Raw genomic sequence first — 19,922 nt, forward strand, 5'->3', positions numbered from 1 at the left:
TATTGGACTTTGTTATCTCACACGGCTACTTCTGGTCCAATTCTCCATACACCAGAGGGGGATTTCTCCTTACTGTCTCACGCTTCACCGATTTATCCCATAAAATCCGAAAAAAAAAAGGTCCAAAAGTCCGTTACAGACGGGAGCTATCAAATGTGCGACCTACTCTCCTCGGAAGTCTGCAGTCACTATAGTTTTAATGTATTCTTTTTGTGTGCCTTCCATTCACTGCACCACATGATCTGTCCTTTTCACCAACATTGGAGAATGCTGCTAAACCACTGCCCCACACCAAGATGAAATCTTCACTCCTTGCAAGTGAAATTCTGATGTCCTCTCACACCACCATCACCCCAGCATTAAACAAGCTCTCTCTTTACTTCAAGGTCAGTGGCAAGCTGAGTACAAAATCTAGGCCATACAGTTCACATTGCTACAGCTTGTCTGTTGTAGCCATATAAGAAACTTGGGAATATTTTAAAGAAAAATATGCTTTACTAAACTATTTATATAAACTGACATTTTTTTCCTCAACTTTCCACAAAGAAAGGAAACACCAGAGGCGGGATTCTCTCACCCCGGGCCAGGTCAGAGAATCAGCAATTGTGCCGTTTTTTTACGTGATGCCGGTCCAATGCCGTTCCGCCATTCTCTCAACCAGCGAGAACGGCGTCATCGTGATCAGCGACGCGCTGCCAGAGAATCGCCCGAGGAGGCAAGTTCAGCGATTCTCCGGGCTCCCTTGGATTCTGCAGCCCGGAGGGGACGAAGTCCTGACAGCGTGCTGGCTGACGATGCGGGAGAGGAGGTGAGCGGCCGGCGTTTGGGGGGGTTACTGAGTCTGCCAGGACGGCCACGGCCGGTTACGAGGGCGAGGAGGGGGCCCCCATGTTCGGGAGGGGTGGGCCTCCATGTTAGTGGGGGTTGGGGGCCATGTTCGGGGGGTTGGGGGCGTGGGGACGACATGCCAGCCGGCCTGAACCGGCCCACCATGGTTGGGCGGTGTCAAAGCCACGGCCACCAGTATGGCGGGCAGACTGATGGGCACCGACCTTGGGCGCTGGCTGCCCACAAGCCACCCGGCCGTGCCCATGGGTGCCGTACCCCCCAGGTGCCGGACCTCCCAGCAGCCGGCAACCATCGGCGGGATGGGCCAGGGCCGCACCCATGGCAGACCCCCGTGAGGGCATAGCCATCCTACGATGGCGCTTTCAGGAGGGACGGGCAATAGTGGGCGGAGCACGGTGGGTGTGGGCTGGGGTCTGGGTGCATGCGTGGCTGTGGCGCAAAGAGCCAACCAGGGCAGACATGTATCCCATGCCACCTGGCTGTAGGGGGGCCATCCGCCATCCCTAAACATGTTGTATACCCCCCATCCCCTGCATAATGTTTGGGCAACAGCCAGCGATGTTGGCCGCCATGGCGGGAGCCGCTGCACTGCATGTGGCCCTGTGACAGCGTCGGCACAGGCAGCTCAGAGCGGCTGCGGCAGCGGTGGCTGCAGCAGAAGGACGGGCTGCAGAGGGCCAGGTGGCACCCGCTCAGACTGCAGCGCAGCCTGCTCGACGGGTGCAGGAGGCGGCGCCGGACGACGAAGGCAACAACGAGGGGAAGGGACAGTATGAGGACACCGATGTGGATGAGGAGGAGGTGGTAGTGGTGGTGCCAAGGCGCCGGAGGGGCCCCATGAGGCCTTGTGTTTACAATCGGCGCATGTCCTTCGAGGACCTGCCGGACAGGGCTTGCAGGAGAAGTCAGGAAACCGTCGCCCATATCTGCCACCTGATGGTACACCTGGCACCGCGTGGCACTGGGGGAGGACATGCTATCCCGGTGGCCGTCAAGGTTACAGTGGCTCTGAACTTTTATGCGACGGGGTCGATCCAGACACCGAGTGGGGACCTGTCCGACATCTCCCAGCCATCGGCGCACCGGTGTTTAGGTGCAGTAACTGACGCCCTGTATGACATCGTGGACCGCTACATCCAGTTCCCTGTGGACCGTGCCCACCAGAATGCCCGAGCAGCGGGATTCGCTGCCGTGGCCAGGATACCCATGGTCCAGGGGGCGATCAATGGGTTGCACGTCCCATGCGGCCACCAGCGGAGAACAGGGACATGTCCATGAACAGGAAGGGGACCCACTCCATGAATATTCAGGTGTTCTGTGACTGCCACATGAAGATCATGCACCTCTGGGCCGAGTACCCAGGCAGTATGAATTACTAATTAATCCTGGCACAATCGTTCATCCCCGCCATGATCGAGGGACACCCCCTCCCCCCAGCTGAGGGGCTGGTTGCTGGGCGACAAGGGTTACCCATTGCGGTCGTGGCTGATGACGCCTATATGGAGGCCACAGACCGAAGCGAAGACCTGATACAATGAGGCCCATGCTGCAACCAGGGGCGTGATCGAGAGGTGCTTTGGCCTGTTGAAGATGCGCTTCAGGTGCCTGGACCACTCTGGAGGGGCCCTCCAGTACCATTCGGAGAGGTTCGGCCGCATCGGTGTGGTCTGCTGCGTCCTGCACAACACAGCCCAGCAGAGGGGCGATGTGCTAGAGGAGGAGGAGGAGGCAGAGGGGGAGCCCGCGGAAGGGGACGCCTCTCCAGATGAGGAGGATGGGGGCAACAGGCGCGACATGGGGGCTGTATATGGACGGGAGGCTGCACGACGCCACCAGCTTGGACAGCGAGCACGCGAGGCGTTGATTGCCGCACGTTTCACCAACTAGGGGGGTAGGGGCTCTCTGAGCAGGGGCACTGACACCACTGTACCGCCCACCTCACCACCCAGCACCCCCCACACAACCCAACAACCTTAGCTCCCACAACACCACATGCACAGCACCCCTCCACCTGCGACACACCTGGGCTCAACGTTCCATCGCCCTTCGACCACAGTGGCACTCAGTCCCCTACACGAGCCCGCAGGCACCGGGCATAGCACAGAGGCATTCTACATTGGTGTAACAGTGAGTTTAATTGGAACAGTAACATACAAATGCCCTAGCCCCTATAAATAAACTGTGCCCTGCACCTGTGGCAACTTACTAGTTGTTAAACTTCGTGACCTTACGGGCCCTACCACTACGTCTCGGTGTTTCCCCAGATGGTACAGCAGGAGTGGAGGCGGACTGCTGAGACTCCTGCCAAGCGACCTGGCTCCCGTTGCCAGCTTGGATGGGCCAGGCTGCTCCGCAGGCATGCTGGATGCCGTGGTGCCACCCTATTCTGCCCGTTGCCCACCAGTTGCACCAGGGACAGAACGGGGGGGGGAAAGAGTCTGAGGATCCGCGGTGTTCCGGGACCTCCCTTGCAGGAGTCACCGGGATGGTCCCCAGAACCTCCTCCTCCCTTGGGGTGCCCGATGGTCCGTGGGCCTCTCTATGGGACAACTGTGCGAGCGGAGACAAGCCCCGAGGCACCACCGACACCTGGCGATGCCAGTCCTGGAGGCCCGCTGTGGTATCAACCAGGGTCTAAACGTTAGCAGCGATGGAGCTCAGGGCGTGGGCCATCCCATTTCATTTTTCATTTCATTTTTCATCCCAGTCTGGGGTTGCGCCACTTCCCTCTGCGCTTGTGCGACGCCATCCAGCATCTGGGCAAGGCCGCTGATGCTCTAAGCGATGGCCTGCTGAAACTGGGCCAAAGGTCCTGCTGAGACTGGGCCATGGCCTGCTGAGACACGGCCAGACTGCGGAGCTAGGCTGAGATGTCCAGCTGGCTCTGGCACATGGCTGCCTGTGAGAGCGCAGCCATGACCAGCACCACTCCCTGCTCCTGGACGCGGATTGACTCCTCCACCTGCGTCTGCAGCTGCTGGAAGCTGGCCGTCATCCCGTTGTCTAGTCCTTGGGTGTCCAAATTCATTGGATCTGTGGGTGGGTCTGGAAAGTCCAGGAACCCGGGAACCGTCAGGGCAGCAGCTGGTTGCTGGGGCTGGGCTGCCCTCCGACCGTCCGACCCCTCGGCTGCTCCTACCTCCACCTGCTGTACCAGTACAGCTGTGTGGTGCGCACCAGTGTCCCAGAAGCCTTTTCACTAAAGTGCCCAACCAAGGTGAGAGTCTCTGCGATGGTGGGGGGTGAGGGAGACAGCAGTGACGCAAGGTCCATGTCCTCATCGGAGCCAAAGTCAGGGGTCTCCTGCGTCGAGCCTTGGCCCGATGTTCCTTGTGTCGCCTCCATCTGAGGATCACTGTCCAGTCAGTCCGTCAACTGTGTCGCCGTCCTCTGTGTGTCACTATTCTGGCTATCGTGTTCATCTGTGTCCAGCGTCTCCGTGTCCTGGTTCTCCATGTTCTGGGTGTCCGTCCGTGTCCTGGGTGATCGTCCTCTGTGCGTCCGTGTCCTGGGTGACCGTCCCCTGTGCGTCCGTGGCCTGGATGACCGTCCGTGTCCTGGGTGTCCGTTCGTGTCCTGGGTGTCCGTTCGTGTCCTGGGTGTCCGTCCTCTGTGTGTCCGTGTCCCGGGTGTCCGTCCTCTGTGCGTCCGTGTCCTGGGTGTCCGTCCGTGTTCTGGGTGTCCGTCCTCTGTGCGTCCGTGTCCTGGGCGACCGTCCTCTGTGCGTCCGTGTCCTGGGTATCCGTCCTTTGTGCATCTGTGTCATGGGTGTCTGTCCGCTGTGCATCCGTGTCCTGGGTGACCGTCCATGTCCTGGGTATCCATCCTCTGTGCGTCTGTGTGTGGGTCCCAGTGTCGGTGGAAGGCCTTTCTTGCTATCTGCCCTCCCCGCCGTGGCGTGCGTCCCTGGGGCATCTGGACCTGCCATTGGTCGTGGGCGAGTTACGCCAGACGGGCCAGGATGACTGGCGGCAAGTCCTGAAAGACACAAGACAACATGTAACATTAGAAACACGGACTGGGGTGAGGGGGTGGTTTGGTGTGAGGGTGTGGAGCCAGGCAGGGGAGTCTCACTTACTGGTGCGCCTCCAACCTGGCAAGGGGCAACCTCCCGGTTCTCAGCTCTGCCAACGAAGTCCAGTGCCCTCTGCTCGTGGACTGTGAGGGGGTGCAGTATAGGTGGACCCCCTCCGGTTCTCACGCTCCCTATGGTTGTGGGCGGTCTTATTCTTGGGGGGGGGGGGGGGGTTGGGGGGGTAGGCAAAAGCATCAGAGTTAGGCGGTCCGCAGCATCCCACGCAGATGTTGGCTAGATGATGGCATGGGAGCATTGGGCTCCCGGCCAAGGCGGCTCTCAGGGGTGTGTGCAGCCCATGTGTTTCAGGTGCGGGGTTTCGCCCCCTCCTGTGGGGGGGTTACTATCACATGTGTGGGTGGTGGGGGTTGGGTGGTGCCAGGGGCACGCCCCGGTGTACTCACCCTGGCTGCCAACATCAGGTCATGCATCTTCTTCCGGCACTGTTCGCCGGTCCGTGGGGTGTGCCCCACCGTGCATACGGCATTGCCCACCTCACGCCAATTACATCGGACTGTGCTGCCCAGGTGCCAGTGGCCCCGTCTCAGGCACAGGATCGCCCTCCTCTCCTCTACCGTGTCCAGCAGCGTTTCGAGGTCATGGTCCTTGAACCTCGGGGCAGCACGGCAGGGGGGGGGGGGGGGCCATCTCGCCGGTCTCGGGGCTTTGCGCCGCTCGCGCACCTTAAGCGATGCAGCGCCGCGTCATCAGGGCATTGCGCGAATCTGATGCCGGTCTGGCACCATGCCCCCCACGCTTCTCGTGGCGCCCATGCTGGCCCCTTTTGCAGGCCACAATCCATCCTCGGAGCGGCCCGTCCACGTCGTCATAAAACGCGACGCCGTTTACGATGGCGTGGACACTCTGCTGTGGGATTAGAGAATCCCTCCCCATGTACTTAAACATTTTAGATATTCAAAATTTTAAAGTACTGAAAATAGATTATTTTAAGGTTCTTTTTTTAGAAGCGGTTCTCGAGGATGATTAGTGCTGAAGAGATCCGACAAATTTTAAATACTGGGAAAAAAAGAATGTTAGAGGTATGCTGATGGCAATGAAGTAATACTATGGATATAAAGAGAAATGTACTCATAGTCATGCTTTAAATATAAAAATATAAAGAATTTTAAAAATATATTATAGTAACGACAAGGGGAGTCTGTCAAGTTCACAAGGAAACATTTATTCAGCTTTACAGCGGCACATATATAGGGCCCGGTTACACATTACCGTGTCCTTACTCCTTTCTGTCGGCAATTACAGAGGCCGCCCTATTATACAATACTGGTTAATTTCCGGTCCAATCAGGACAAGAGAACAATCATCCCAGCTGGATGAACCTCATGCATGTCACATGCAGGTTATTACATATAACCTGCATGTGACATACAAGATTTTGCTAAACGTTTTGATCAATACTTTCCAAAATAACTGACAATGTAGCAGGCTTAAAATGTGTTCAGTTTTTGATGGCGTTATCAATTTTGTAATTCAGGAATGATGATGCTACATTTCACATCAATTCTAATCATTGATTTTAATTTTAAAATTAAAAGGAAAACACCACACCATTGGCTCTCAAACTTTGACTACATGCTGTGTTGGTTGCAATGAAGCAAGTCAGGCACAGTTTTACATCCAGTGTCAAACTGCAAAAATCACAAATAAACTGTGATATATAAGTTGGAAAAAGGTGTGTGAAGATGGAATTTACTCACTGGATTAGAGTACTTCAGATAATGTGAATCAAATTATTCACAACTGAAATATGCTTCAATCACTCTTGAATATTCATCATATTCTTTCATTCAGGTTCGATGTTAATGGCCTTTTTAATGCTCCTACATCATTCTGGTTTTGAAAGCACTGATGAGGAGTTTTATCAGACTGTTTTACAGAGGAGACATACCAGCAATTGTAACACTGGCCAAGTAAACCAGAGATGCAAAACCCAGTTTATGCTGGCTCAGCATGGGCCAGAGATCTAACCTTGGTCCTTCCTGGTCAGTATGTGTTGTCCACTTTCTAGGTCAGGGCTTTTCAAACTGGGGGTGCGGCCCGCATGGGGGTGTGTCGCAGAGCGTTCATGGTGTTCCTGATCAAGGGAGAAGTGCCAAATGGCCACAACCTACTTTTATGAATGACAGCCACCACCTGCTTTTATGAATGACAGCCACCACCGGCTTTTAAGTTGAGAATGCCTGCTACAACCGGCCTTTAAAACGTTGGAGTCTTCCCGCCAGAAGGAGCAGCAGAGAGCAGATCACACACACAGCATGCACATTGATGTCACATGCCCTGTACGTCACGTCTGTGCTTTGGGCGCAAAATCAAAGAGGAGAGATTCTTCCATTTTGTAGCTGCCAGAATGCAAGCAAACAGGTTTGTGAAAAGCTGAAGATGGGTCATTTTGTAATAAGGAAGAGAGGACCAGAGACCTCAGAACTGAATTTGATGGAGAGAGCTGCCCAGGAGAGTCCACGGCAGTGCTGGTGTGAGCTGGAGACAGGGCTCCAGGGCCTCTGGTGAACTTTCCATATTAGAAGAAACTGAAATCAGGAACAAAGCAGTATAAAGATGATTTCTGGAGGTATGGTTGTGTTAATTGCACCAATGCAAATCAGGATGTAAAGCCCATGCGTGCTATATGCAGGAGAGTACTGGCAAATGAGAGTTGAATGCTAACAATATCTTACCTTGCAGACATCGTTTCAATTCTAAACAAACTGAACCTCAAATTGTAAGGGAAGGATGATGCACTGTGTTAGCACTGTGAAGAATTAGACGCTTTTCAAAAATCATTGAGTTTGGCAAGTGCAAACACAAAGCCAAAACTACTACATCTTCCCCACACTGCTACGACACATCAAAAACAAAAAACACGTCAGTAAGGGAACTGTCAAAAGACTGGAAAGCCTTACTCAATCGCATTTGGCAGCACTGAACAACAGTTTTTGCCGCTACTTTCCAGTGACAAGTTACAGATTTTGAAAGAAGAGGTGGCAAAAAATCCTTTTGAGTTCGAGACCCCAGAGTCAATTATTAATTTACAACCAACTCCAAATGAGGAGACTGAATGTTAGCACCTCACCTATGGCAGCACATTAAAAACACGCCAAAAGTCCATGAGGTTGTCAGCATTCTGGAGTAGCATTTCTGAGGAGTATCCCGTGCTGAGTAAATCAAGCATTTTGTTGCTATTGCCATTCACAACGACCTACATGTACAAGATTGGAATTTACGTCCTCACAAAGAAGACAGCAGAAAGGAACCAGCTGGACACTGCACCCGATGTTTGCATTACCCTCTCTTCCTGTGAACCCGTGAGGTCCAAGCAGGCTCACCAGTTGTATTAAAGGTAAGCGGAAATGGTGTGCTGTGAAGGCCAGCTGGCGTGGGTCGTAAACATCGGCCAGCTGGATAAAAGCGGGTCCTGGAGAGAAAAGAAAATTTGAAAAACACTGTTCTAAATAAACCTAAACCCATTGGTTAACTTCCTACCTCAGTGTTACAATGAAAACATCCTTTCTGCATTTTTCTGAGTCTGCAGAAAACAAATATTCAGGCATGCAGTTTAAGGCTACTAATATTAAATGTAGGAAAACATTTTTTTCTCACTAGAAATGATTTTCCCCCCTCATCTTTCTTCATAGTAAACTATTTTTTTTTATTATAGCCAAGTTAGGATTTAGACAATCCAAGTGTCTGCCCTATGCTGCCAGACACGGCAGACCTTCAAACAATTTCTATTTAAACTTAACCCAATTCAGTGCATCACATCTTGTTCGCCATATGTCTATTATAGCATTGCTATTCCCAATAGCATAATAAAAGGCTTTGTAATATAATAACCAACAGTTGTTAAATGCAATCTAGAGCCAGAAACAACACCCTTAGTGAACCACCATCGGAAGTCAATTTAGCTTACATGTCAGATTGTGTAGCCATCCCTTTATTACAACATACAGAATCATAGAATGATTATAGCATAGCAGGAGGCCATTTTGTCCTGCTGGCTCCCTGCAATAGCTGATCAGCTAGTCCCACTCACCAGTTTTTCTCCCTAGCCTTGCAATGTCTTACTACCCAAAGAGCCATGACTGCATTTGCTCAGTCTGTGCATTCCAAACCCTAACCAATTGATGCATGATAAAAAGGTATTTGTTGTTGCTGCTGTTTCTTTTCCCAGTCACCTTAAATCTGTGTACGCTGGTCCTAAACTTTAAGTTCTGCCAATGGGAACAGTTTCACCCTATGTGTTATGTCTAAGCCCCTCATGATTTTGAACAAATAATTAGGCCTGTCAGATGTATTCCATAGTTTTGTAGTTCCTGCATTAAGCTTCAGTTTTAAATAACCATTTCTTCCACTGATTATGTCAATCCAAACACTGGAGTTTCCTTAGTTTCGGAACACAAATATATAATAAAAAACTAAAATGTATTGAAATGCATTAAACAAACTAAGACACTGAATAATTTTCTGAGAATCATGTATCCAGCACATTGCATTATACAGCAATGTTGAAGAGACCGGCCTATTTTATATACTCTCTCTTTTATGTTGACATGTTCTTGGGGGTGAAAGTAGGTTGGGGTCAGGAAAAAGGCCTTACCTGATCCCTCAAGGAGCTTAAATAGTTACCCACTGTGTTTGGGTGGTTGACCAGTGTACAGTGTAATGATCTCTGTATATTAATATACATGATCAATGTATGTAAATGTAGTACAGTCAATTCAACACTAGATGTCTCACTATCAGATGGTATAAGAAAGACTTTCCTGCTCTTTCTGAGAGAGTGTGCTTCAGGAGAGTGAACAGAAAAGACAGATTAGCTAGAGAGAGAGAAGTTTATAAGTTATTTCATTATTACATTGTAAAGTTGGTTGGTTATCTTTAGTGTATTTTATTTCTTTTACTAGTTGAGTATTAAGTGCATAGGACTCACAAAATATTATTTATATTACTCATTAAATTAGTTCATCTTTAAAAGACTATTGTTTATTTCATCAACTCGGCTGGTTCAAAGAGTAATTTATATATTACATCAAGTAATATAACATACAGAACTTGCCAGCTCTTGCAAAAAAAAGTCACTGATAGGGAAGACCAAGTTGGAAAGTCAATACGCCACGCAGGAAAATGAAATTGCAGTCTTGCAACCCTCTTCAGCCAAATGAAAATTCAGCCTGATATGTCAATTTGGCATAGTTTGTAGCACCTGCCTTAGGGTTTCAGACCCATATATGCGTGCCCATAATCCAGTCTGACATTTCAGGCCAGCACCAAGTATCTCTTTTGATTGAATATGTTCCACTTGCCGAAAGAATGTAGCGATAGTTGACAAAAGCAAGGGCTGGCAGCATAAACAGAAAAAGGGATAACTGTGATTCAATTAGTAGTAACATTGGCCAGAATTTTTCAAAAGGCAGGTATTCCCACTGCTGGGACCCGACAAACATCCGGATTAGGAGGAGTTGACCACTCGGCCCCTCAAACCTGCTCCACCATTCAATAAGGTCATGACCTTACCGTGGGCAGTACGGTATCACAGTGGTTAGCACTGTGGCTTCACAGTGCCAGGGTCACAGGTTCGATTCCCCGCTGGGTCACTGTCTGTGCGGAGTCTGCACATTCTCCCCATGTCTGCGTGGGTTTCCTCCGGGTGCTCTGGTTTCCTCCCACAGTCCAAAGACATGCAGGTTAGGTGGATTGGACATGCTAAATTTCCCTTAGTGTCCAAAAAGGTTAGGAGGGGTTAATTGGGTTACGGGGATAGGGTGGAAGTGAGGGCTTAAGTGGGTTGGTGCAGACTTGATGGGCTGAATGGCCTCCTTCTGCACTGTATGTACTATGTCTGATTGTAATCTCAACCCCATATTCCTTACTACCCTGATAACCTTTCACCCCTTGTTAATCAAGCATCTATCGAGCTCTGCCTTTAAGATATTCAAAGGGTTCTTCTTCCACTGCCTATAAAGAAATGAGTTCCAAAGATTCACGATCCTCAGGGAGAAAAAACATTCTCATCTTTATCTTAAATGAGTGACCCCGTATTTTTAAACAATGACCCCTATCTAGATTCTCCCACAAGAGGAATCATCCGCTTCACACCGACCCTGTCAATACCGCTCAGAAACGTAAAGATTTTGATCAAGACACCTTATTCTCGTAAGCTCCAATTAATACAAAGAAAACCTCTCCAACCTTTCCACATAAGACAACCTGCTCATTCCATGCATTAGCCTAGTAAGCCTTCTCTGAACTGTTTCTAACACATTTTCATCTATCCTTAGATAGGGAGACCAGTACTGTGCATACTACTCCAGATGTGATCTCACCAATGCCCTATACAACTGAAGCAAAAGCTCCCTACTTTTGCAATCAATTCCCCTCACAATAAACAAAATCATTATCTTTCCTAATGACTTGCTCGTATACAGGCTTTTGTGATTCCTGTACTAGGACACCCAGATCCCTCTGCACCTTAGAGCTCTGCAATATCACACCATTTCGATAATAAGCATTTTAATCTTCCTTTCAAAATGGACAATTTCATATTTCCCACATTCTCTATTTACAGTTTTTGCCCATTCACTTAATACTACAAAGGGAAACAGGTTATATGTTCTCTTCACAATTTACTTTTCTACCATCTTTGTGTCAACAACAAATTTAGTGACCATACCTTTGGTTCCTCCAGTCAAGTAATTTGTACAAATTGTAAAAAATGGAGGCCCTAGCACTGATCCTGTGGCACACCACTCATCACATCCTGCCAATCAGGAAAAGATCCAATTTGCCAACTGTTTCCTGTTAGCTAGCCAATCTTTTATCAATCCCAATGTTACCCCTACATCATTTTATTTTTTTGCAATAACCTTTGATGTGGAACCTTCTGAAACGCCTTATGAAAATCTAAGGGTATTATATTCACCGATTTCCTCCTTTCAAAAAACTCTAAATAAATTGGTTAAACATGATTTCCCTTTCACAAGACTATGTTGACTGCCTTGATTTCCCCCCCTCCCCCCCCCCCCCCCCCCAAAGTATCCTGCTATCACATCTTTAATAATGGCTTCTGACATTTTCCTTTCATGCAACCCCACCCGAAGGGGCAATTTAGAATGGCCAATCCACCTAACTTGCACAACTTTGTGGGAGGAAAACAGTGCACCCAGAGGAAACCCACGCAGACACGGATAGAACGTACAAACTCCACACAGTCACAGGAGATCGAAATTGAACCCAGGTCCCTGGTGCTGTGAGGCAGCAGTGCTAACCACTGTGCCACCATACTGTCCTATCTACATATATGAAGATTAAAATTGCCCCATGATTATCATCAACCTTTCTGACAAGCTCCCTTCACCTCTTCTTTCATACTCTGTCCTACCACGTAGTTACAATCAAACGGTTTGTACACCACTCCCACAAGTGACTTCCTGCCTTTATTATTTCTCATCTCAACCCAAACGGTTCTACATCCTGGTTTCCTGAACTTGGGTCATCCCTAACTAATTTGCTAACACCACTATTAATTAGCAGAGCCACCCCTCCACCTTTTCTCAACGTCCTGTCATTCCTAAATGTCACATACCTTTCAATATCCAGGTCCCAATCTATGTCACCCCATAGCCATGTTCTTGTAATGACTATCAGATTGTACCAATTAATTTCTATTTGTATTATCAGTTCATCTGCTTTGTTTCGAATGCTATGTGTGTTCAGACACAGAGGGCGCGATTCTCCGCTCCCACGCCGGTTGGGAGAATTGCCTGGATCGCCAAATTTTCCCGCGACACCGGTCCAACACCCTCCCGCGATTCACGGAAGCAGCCAGATCGGCACAATCGTGTTTTGCGCAGCGCGGTACAGTGAATCGCCCGAGACAGCCAAAATGACGATTCACCGGTACCCCCCTCGATTCTCCGGCCCGGATGGGCCGAGCGGCCTGCCCAAAACGGCGGGCTCCCCCCGGCGCCGTCCACACCTGGTCGCTGCCGGCGAGAACAGCGCGGGAACGCTGGGGGAGGGGGGGGGTGGCCTGCGGGGGGGGGGGGGGGGGGGGGCGGGGGGAGATCCTGCACAGGGGGTGGCCTCAAATGGGGTCTGGCCCACGATTGGTGCCCACTGATCGTCAGGCCGGCCTCTCTGAAGGAGGACCTCCTTTCTTCCGCAGCCCCGCAAGATCCGTCGGACATCTTCTTGCGGGGCGGACTCGGAGAGGACGGCAACCACGCATGCGCGGGTGACGGCAGTTATGCGGCGCCGGCCATGTCATGTATGCGGCGCCGCCTTTACGTGGCGCCAAGGCCTGGCGCGCGTAAATGACGCGGCGCCACTCCTAGCCCATTATCGGGCCCTGAATCGGTCGGGATAGGGGCCGTTTCGCGCCGTCGTGACCTCGACGGTGTTCACGACGGCGCGAACACTCTGCCTCGATTTCGGAGAATCCCGCCCCCAGACTTTGTTTTTATCCTTTTATTAGTTTTGTAGCATCTAGCTTTACCTGATAATTTACTCTTCGATTTGTAATTTCAGTCCCTGCCTACCACAGTCTGTTTATCATTTCCTGTATTAGTATTTTCCTCTTGCCTGGTCTCTACACCTTGGTACACCACATCATCCCCAATTCGGTCCCTTTCCCCACTATTCAGAATAAAATTTTCTCCAATTCCCTAAACAGTTCGCAAGAACATCAGCCCAGTTCGTCCCAAAGGTACAGATCCCACTTTCCCCAGTATTGGTGCCAGTGCCCCACAAACCACAACCCACTTCTCCAGTCTTTGATCCACGCTTTCATTTCTCTAATCTTATTTGTCCTATGCCAATTTGCACTTGGCTCAGGTAATAATCCAAAAATTATTACCTTTGGAGGTTCTGATCTTAAATTTGGTCCCTAGCTCCTCATACTGAGTATGCAAAGCTCTTCCCTCATCCTGGCAATGTCATTGATACCACCAGACCAAGACCACTGGATCCTCTCCCTCCCACTACAAGTTGTGATCCAGCCTGGAGGAGATGCCTGAACTCCAGCACTGGGCATGCAAGACAACCGTCTGGACTCTCGCTCCTTGCTACAGAGAACAAAGTAAATTCTCCTCACTATACTGTCCCATATTACCACTACATTCGATGTGCTCCCCCGGCTTGAACGATTTCCTGTACGACAACGGCATGGTGAGTCAGCTCATCCACCCTACAACCTCTCCTCTCATCCAAACAAACAGCTGGAACCTCAAACCTGTTGGACAATTGCAGAGATTGAGATCCTGTGCTCTTGCCCTCTTACCTGTCTCACTAGCAGTTACACTCTCCTGTTCTTGACCACTGACCAAATCAGAAGACCCTATCCTAAGAGGCGACTTCCTCCTGGTACAAAGCAGCCAGGTAACCTTTCCCTCTTCCTTGATGTGTCACAGAGTCTGTAGCTCAGTCTCCAGCTCAATGACTGAGCCAAAGTTCCTCAAGCTGAAAACACTTGGTGCAATGTTCCCAGGAACACAATGTTATCCAGGAACTCCCATTTGCTGCAACCTTAATACATCACCTACCCTACCAAATTAGTGTTTTAAACAACTACTTAAAATATTTACTTATTTATGTTTTTTATATATTTTATTAATTTCACCACCAAGTTGAGTAGTTTTAAACCTTAGGGATAGAGTAGAATTTACCCACTTACCAGATTCCCATCAAACAGTTAACTCCTTTCCATGTAGTAGAGCAAGAACCAGTCCTAAAGGACAAGAGAGAAAAAGCGAAGGGAAACAAAATCCCCCACTTACCAAACTCCAAGTTTGCACTCTATCTGAACTGAGTTTATAGAAAACTGAACTGGGATTACAGTAACCAGATTAAACCAGTCAACTAAGTAACTACTCAGCTTCCACAGCTGAGAGCGAGTTTACCTTGTCCAAACTGCCAGAAAGAATGAGCCTGCTTACAGTACTTTCCAGGTACTGCTAATTGCAGACTAGATTAGATTTTAATAGTTAAATTTTAAAAGATTAGCAATTTAAACTGCCCCATTTCCCAAACTCCAACTTTGCACTGTTTTCTTACTGCATTCTGCAGGTGCCAAAAAAGTGGGCGACTAAAATAAGAGACTGCCACAGGACGACTGTCCAATTGAGAAGCCGGGCCGTCAACTCAGATTTGGCAGCATTACTGACAGAGGTATTGACTGATCAGGCTGCAGGAAGAAGAAGAAAGCATCTCCATAAGGAGATGCAATAGAAGACCAAGTAAGTTATTTTTATTTATCATGCCTGGACGAGGCAGGCCAAGCCATCATGTAGGGGAGTAAGTAGGTACTTGCTCCAGAGGTGGTGCTGCAGACACCTGGTGGGCGGCGAAAGAAGAAGGAGCCACCATCACCCAGGGGCCCTCTCCATATGTCATAAAGTAAAAGAGGCTTTCACACCAAAAGAAACTGCTGGAAGACACCATGGTCAACCTGGTGTCCTCCCCATGCACATCAATCTCTCCTGATGCCAGTTGTTAAGGGCAGGAGAGCAATGGTAGGATGATTCTCCTTTTTTCCACCTTTTGAATGAGCACAAAGGGAAAGAGTGTTTTAGCCCCTTGAATGTTGGACCTCAAAGACAAAAGGGCAATTTTCTTTCCCTTCATCCTGAAGTCAGAGAGGTTCTGGTACACCGTGATCCTCCCTAATTAAAAACCTTTCCCACCTCCAAGCTAGCCACCAGAGAGCACCCAAATTTCCATTACACTTGAGCCTTTCCCAATGGATATTTAAAACATTGCAGGCCTGTTGATTTCCTTTTGGTTCACTGAAGAAATGAAGGTTGGAAGTTTCTGGTGATGAATTTGCAGTGAATTGTTATTCATAACCACATGGTAGCACGGTAGCATAGTGCTCCAGCTCCACAGCTCCAGGGTCCCAGGTTCGATTCCCGGCTTGGGTCAATCTGTGCGGAGTCTGCACGTTCTCCCCATGAGTGCGTGGGTTTCCTCCGGGTGCTCCGATTTCTTCCCACAGTCCAAACATGTGCAGGTTAGGCGGATTAGCAATGCAAAATTGCCCTTAGTGTCCAAAATTGCCCTTAGTGTTAGGTGGGGTTAATAGGTTATGGGGATAAGGTGGAGGTGTGGGCTTGGGTAGGATGCTCTTTCCAAGAGCCGGTGCAGACTCGATGGGCCGAATGGCCTCCTTCTGCACTGTAAATTCTATGAAATCTATGAGGTTTCTGATTTTGCTCTGGTTCAGATGCAGTTGAGCTCCTGTAGTGAGGGTTTGGTTTGGTTCTTCAAATTGGCATGTTAAAGGCTAGCCCCACTTCTCTGCTGGTTAGTGGATTCTAGGCAGTGTCTTTCCTTTCCTGGGTGAGATCTCATCCCTCTAAGTCTCTTTGTCTCCCACGCTGACTGAAATAAGTGTGTTAATAAGTGTGTTAATAAATCATTCTTATCACAAGCTGGCTTCTGTCAAGTGACCATAGTATCGGTTTCCCATTGCCCACAAAGGATTTGAATTTTGGCATTTGCATCTCCAAACGCTAAAAGTGGGTTTGCATACACACGGTTCTTATGAATTCCATTCTGCAGCCGAAAAGGCTGCAGGGACGATAGGGCACTGGTTTCTGCAGGTATCTGGACACTGAAAAGCTGATGGTGTTGGGAGTAGGTGAGAGTGTTGCAGAGGAAACAGACCCTTTGGAACGCTGAATAGGGATATTATGCTTTCTTCAAGGAATTATCATAAATCAAATGCAGACAAATGCTCCAAATGCTGAATAGTGAATAGGAATAGCATGGCGTATGTACTCTAGTTACTGGATTAAGCTGAATTCTGTAAGAATATTTTTCATCCTGAATATTAATAATTGACTGTGAATGAAAATCCAGTTCTGATATTAAAAAGTGAATTGTATATAGTTCAAAGTGAATGCATTTGTGTAAGCTCAATTTGTCCATGGTAATGCTGTCAACATTCATGGGCACCCACAACTATTTAACAAAGTTTACTGCTGGACCCTAGACTGGAGCTAGGACTCTAGAGCCTACCTAACCCTGGCTGCAGTCATCAAGCAATTGCAGGAGCAAGGCGCAGAACCAGTCATTCTATTATCCAGCAAGATCCAATAAGAGTGAAGAACACACAAATCTTAATTCCTTCATTGAATAACCATTTAAACAACCCAAACGCTTAATTGTGGCACTAATTGTGCATAGTCTATGTTATTTTTAAATAAAACCTGTATTAATTCCTTGTATACTTCATATATAATATCACAGGGATGATTAACAGTTGAAATAAATCTTAGCTGCTAACACCAGCAACTTTAAAATTGTTGCTATCACCAGCAACTTTAAAATTGAAGATAATGCAGTTGGGTGGCGATTGGTACATTTGACCAACAAATATGACTGACTATTTTAAATGTGGTCCTTTTTAGTAAGGGCTGTAGAAAGACCTACAAAATACTTTTCATACACAGTAAAATTTATGGATAATACGAAAATATAATTAAAGATTTTTCTTGATCCAGCAGAGCAGTATCACTTCCCATCCAGCTAATGCTGGCCTTGAAGCAGGGCTGCGGATTCGCCATAAAATGTCTGCACATTCAGCAGTCATGACCAAAATACCCATTACTTCTGCTTTTCAGCAACAGTCTCCCCATATTTTCTCAGATTGGTCTAGTTTTCCTCCTTGTAAGGGTCATGGCATCATTACTGTGATATCTTCTAATCAGATGTCCTGTTAACCTAACTAAACTATAACTAAACTATAACAATCACTTTTGTTTAAATATCTAGGATATTGGAGATCCCGTTGTTTTCTCCTTTCCTCCAACTCTGTTTCCATTTAAAGTACCTTGGGTGGGATTCTCCGAAATGGAGGCAGAGTGTTCGCGCCGTCGAGGTTCACGACGGCGCGAAACGGCCCCTATCCCGACCGTTTCAGGGCCCGATAATGGGCTAGGAGCGGCGCCAGGTCAATTACGCATGCCAGGCCTTGGCGCCGCGTAAAGGCGGCGCCGCATACATGACGCGGCCGGCGCCGCATAACTGGCGTCACCCGCGCATGAGTGGTTGCCATCCTCTCCGAGTCCGCCCCGCAAGAAGATGTCAGACGGATCTTGCGGGGCTGCGGAAGAAAGGAGGTCCTCCTTCAGAGAGGACAGCCCGACGATTGGTAGGCACCGATCGCGGGCCACACCCCATTTGAGGGCCCCCCCGGTGCAGGATCCCCCCCTCCCCCCCCCTGCCCCCACAGGCCGCCCCCCCCCCCCCCCACCCCCACAGGCCGCCCCCCCCCCCCCCCCCACCCCCACAGGCCGCCCCCCCCCCCCCCACCCCCCCAGCGTTCCCACGCTGTTCCCGCCGGCAGCGACCAGGTGTGGACGGCGCCGGGAGGAATGGCTGCTCGGCCCATCCGGGCCTGAGAATAGCAGGGGTGCCGGAGAATCGCCATTTTGGGTGTCTCGGGCGATTCTCCGGCCTGCGCCACGCGGAACTCGACGGGGCCATTCTCGCCGCTTGGGAGAATCGCAGGAGGGCGTGGGACCAGCGTCGCGGGAAAATTTGGCGACCCAGGCGATTCTCCCAACCGGCGCGGGAGCGGAGAATCGCGCCCCTTGTTTGCAGAGCGAATATTACTTATTTATTCCATTTCAGTTTGAAACAGAAATGCAGTATTGTAAAGTAGTTTTCAAATGTGACAAGCAGCAAAAATGTTTGGTTCCCATACCTTGTTTTTAAACCACTACAGGAGCAGGATTTGTAATGCTAGTAGCCATTCTCTTCAGCATCCTATTACTGGATTCAATCAGAATGCAGGACATATATTTTTCATTAAAATATTGCAACATACACACACACATCTTAAAGCTAAAATCATAAATACATTAGTTCCAAGAGTTCTTTAGAGACTGAAAATTAAGCTACAGAAATTGGAAAAATTGAGAAACAATTTTAACCACAAAGTGTCCCCAGTTCCTAACTGTGGTTAAAAATTAAATAGAAAAATGATCCACAGATAAAACTGCATTATGCTCCCATGCCAACAATTTTCAGTTTTTTTTTTTAAAATAGCATTAGTTTTCACAGTGAGCCTTAGAATTGAGCTTATTTCCCCCCCCATCTAAAAGGTGAAATAAAGCAATAATTATTAGTACTTTTCCCTCCAATTTCTTTCCTTCACCCTCCCTGCTTTCCTGAAAAATGATCACTCAGACAATTGCATTGGTAATGGTTAATCCCCAGTACTTTACCCACAGGATAGTCAACCATCACAGCAGTGCCTGATCCTGCCCTCATGCAGGAATCATTTTCCTGGCAATTAGAAACAAACAGAAACTCTTGTTGTCTTTTCCCTAATCTAGCCATTAGACTGAAATCATTGGAACTTCCTTTTTGAAAATGACAGAAATAAAGTTTCAATCATTGCAAGCAAAAATCAGAGTGTATCTTTTAACCTGAGTAACCAATGATGTAACAGAAGAAAGATTTCCTGAAAAAGCATGAATATTAATTTTAACACTTTTCAATTGACCTGCCCATTTGATAATCAAAGTGTTTCAAGAAACACAAAACTTGCAAAGAAAGTGGGATACACGTGAAATTGGAAAACAGAAAGCAATTTTCCCCAGACATAAAAAAGAACACTTTTTTAAAAATTGAATGTTGACACTAGAACATTTAGCTCAGTAGAAGTTAGTAATTTAAGATAAAAAGTGAAACATCCTGCAAAGGTCCAAAATTTACAATATGGAAAGGAGGGCTACTGTTTGCAAAAGGCTTCTGAAATCTTTTTTTTTTTTTTTATAAACGCATTCATAAATGAAAAATTGTAAGATTTATGAAATGCCAGAGCTCTTATTTATTACTCCTTGGTGAATCAGGTTTTGCTGCTTTTTTATACATAAATGCAAGAGTAAAAATATACAGATGTTACCTCCTATTGCTGTCCTGGGGGAAATTAACTGAATCATACTGGGTTTATAAATAGATTACAGAAATAGCT

At 48.3% G+C, this 19,922-nt stretch overlaps 1 protein-coding gene across 3 annotated transcripts in view; it reads right to left on the reverse strand.

Annotated features, from left to right (window-relative positions):
* The window catches only part of rab28 (RAB28, member RAS oncogene family), a 222,850-nt gene that overhangs the window by 143,726 nt on the left and 59,202 nt on the right, over positions 1 to 19,922 (reverse strand). The window contains exon 5 of one of the 3 annotated variants that reach the window (XM_072496387.1): positions 6,087 to 8,357. The exons of the other annotated variants lie outside the window; for them this stretch is intronic. Within the exon in view, the coding sequence (XP_072352488.1) occupies positions 8,122 to 8,357 (236 nt within the window). The 3' untranslated portion in view covers positions 6,087 to 8,121. Of the gene's footprint in view, positions 1 to 6,086; positions 8,358 to 19,922 lie in introns of those variants that run through there. 3 annotated transcript variants of the gene reach the window in all.

Source organism: Scyliorhinus torazame, chromosome 3 (genome assembly GCF_047496885.1).
Source record: "Scyliorhinus torazame isolate Kashiwa2021f chromosome 3, sScyTor2.1, whole genome shotgun sequence".
Classification (NCBI taxonomy): domain Eukaryota; kingdom Metazoa; phylum Chordata; class Chondrichthyes; order Carcharhiniformes; family Scyliorhinidae; genus Scyliorhinus; species Scyliorhinus torazame.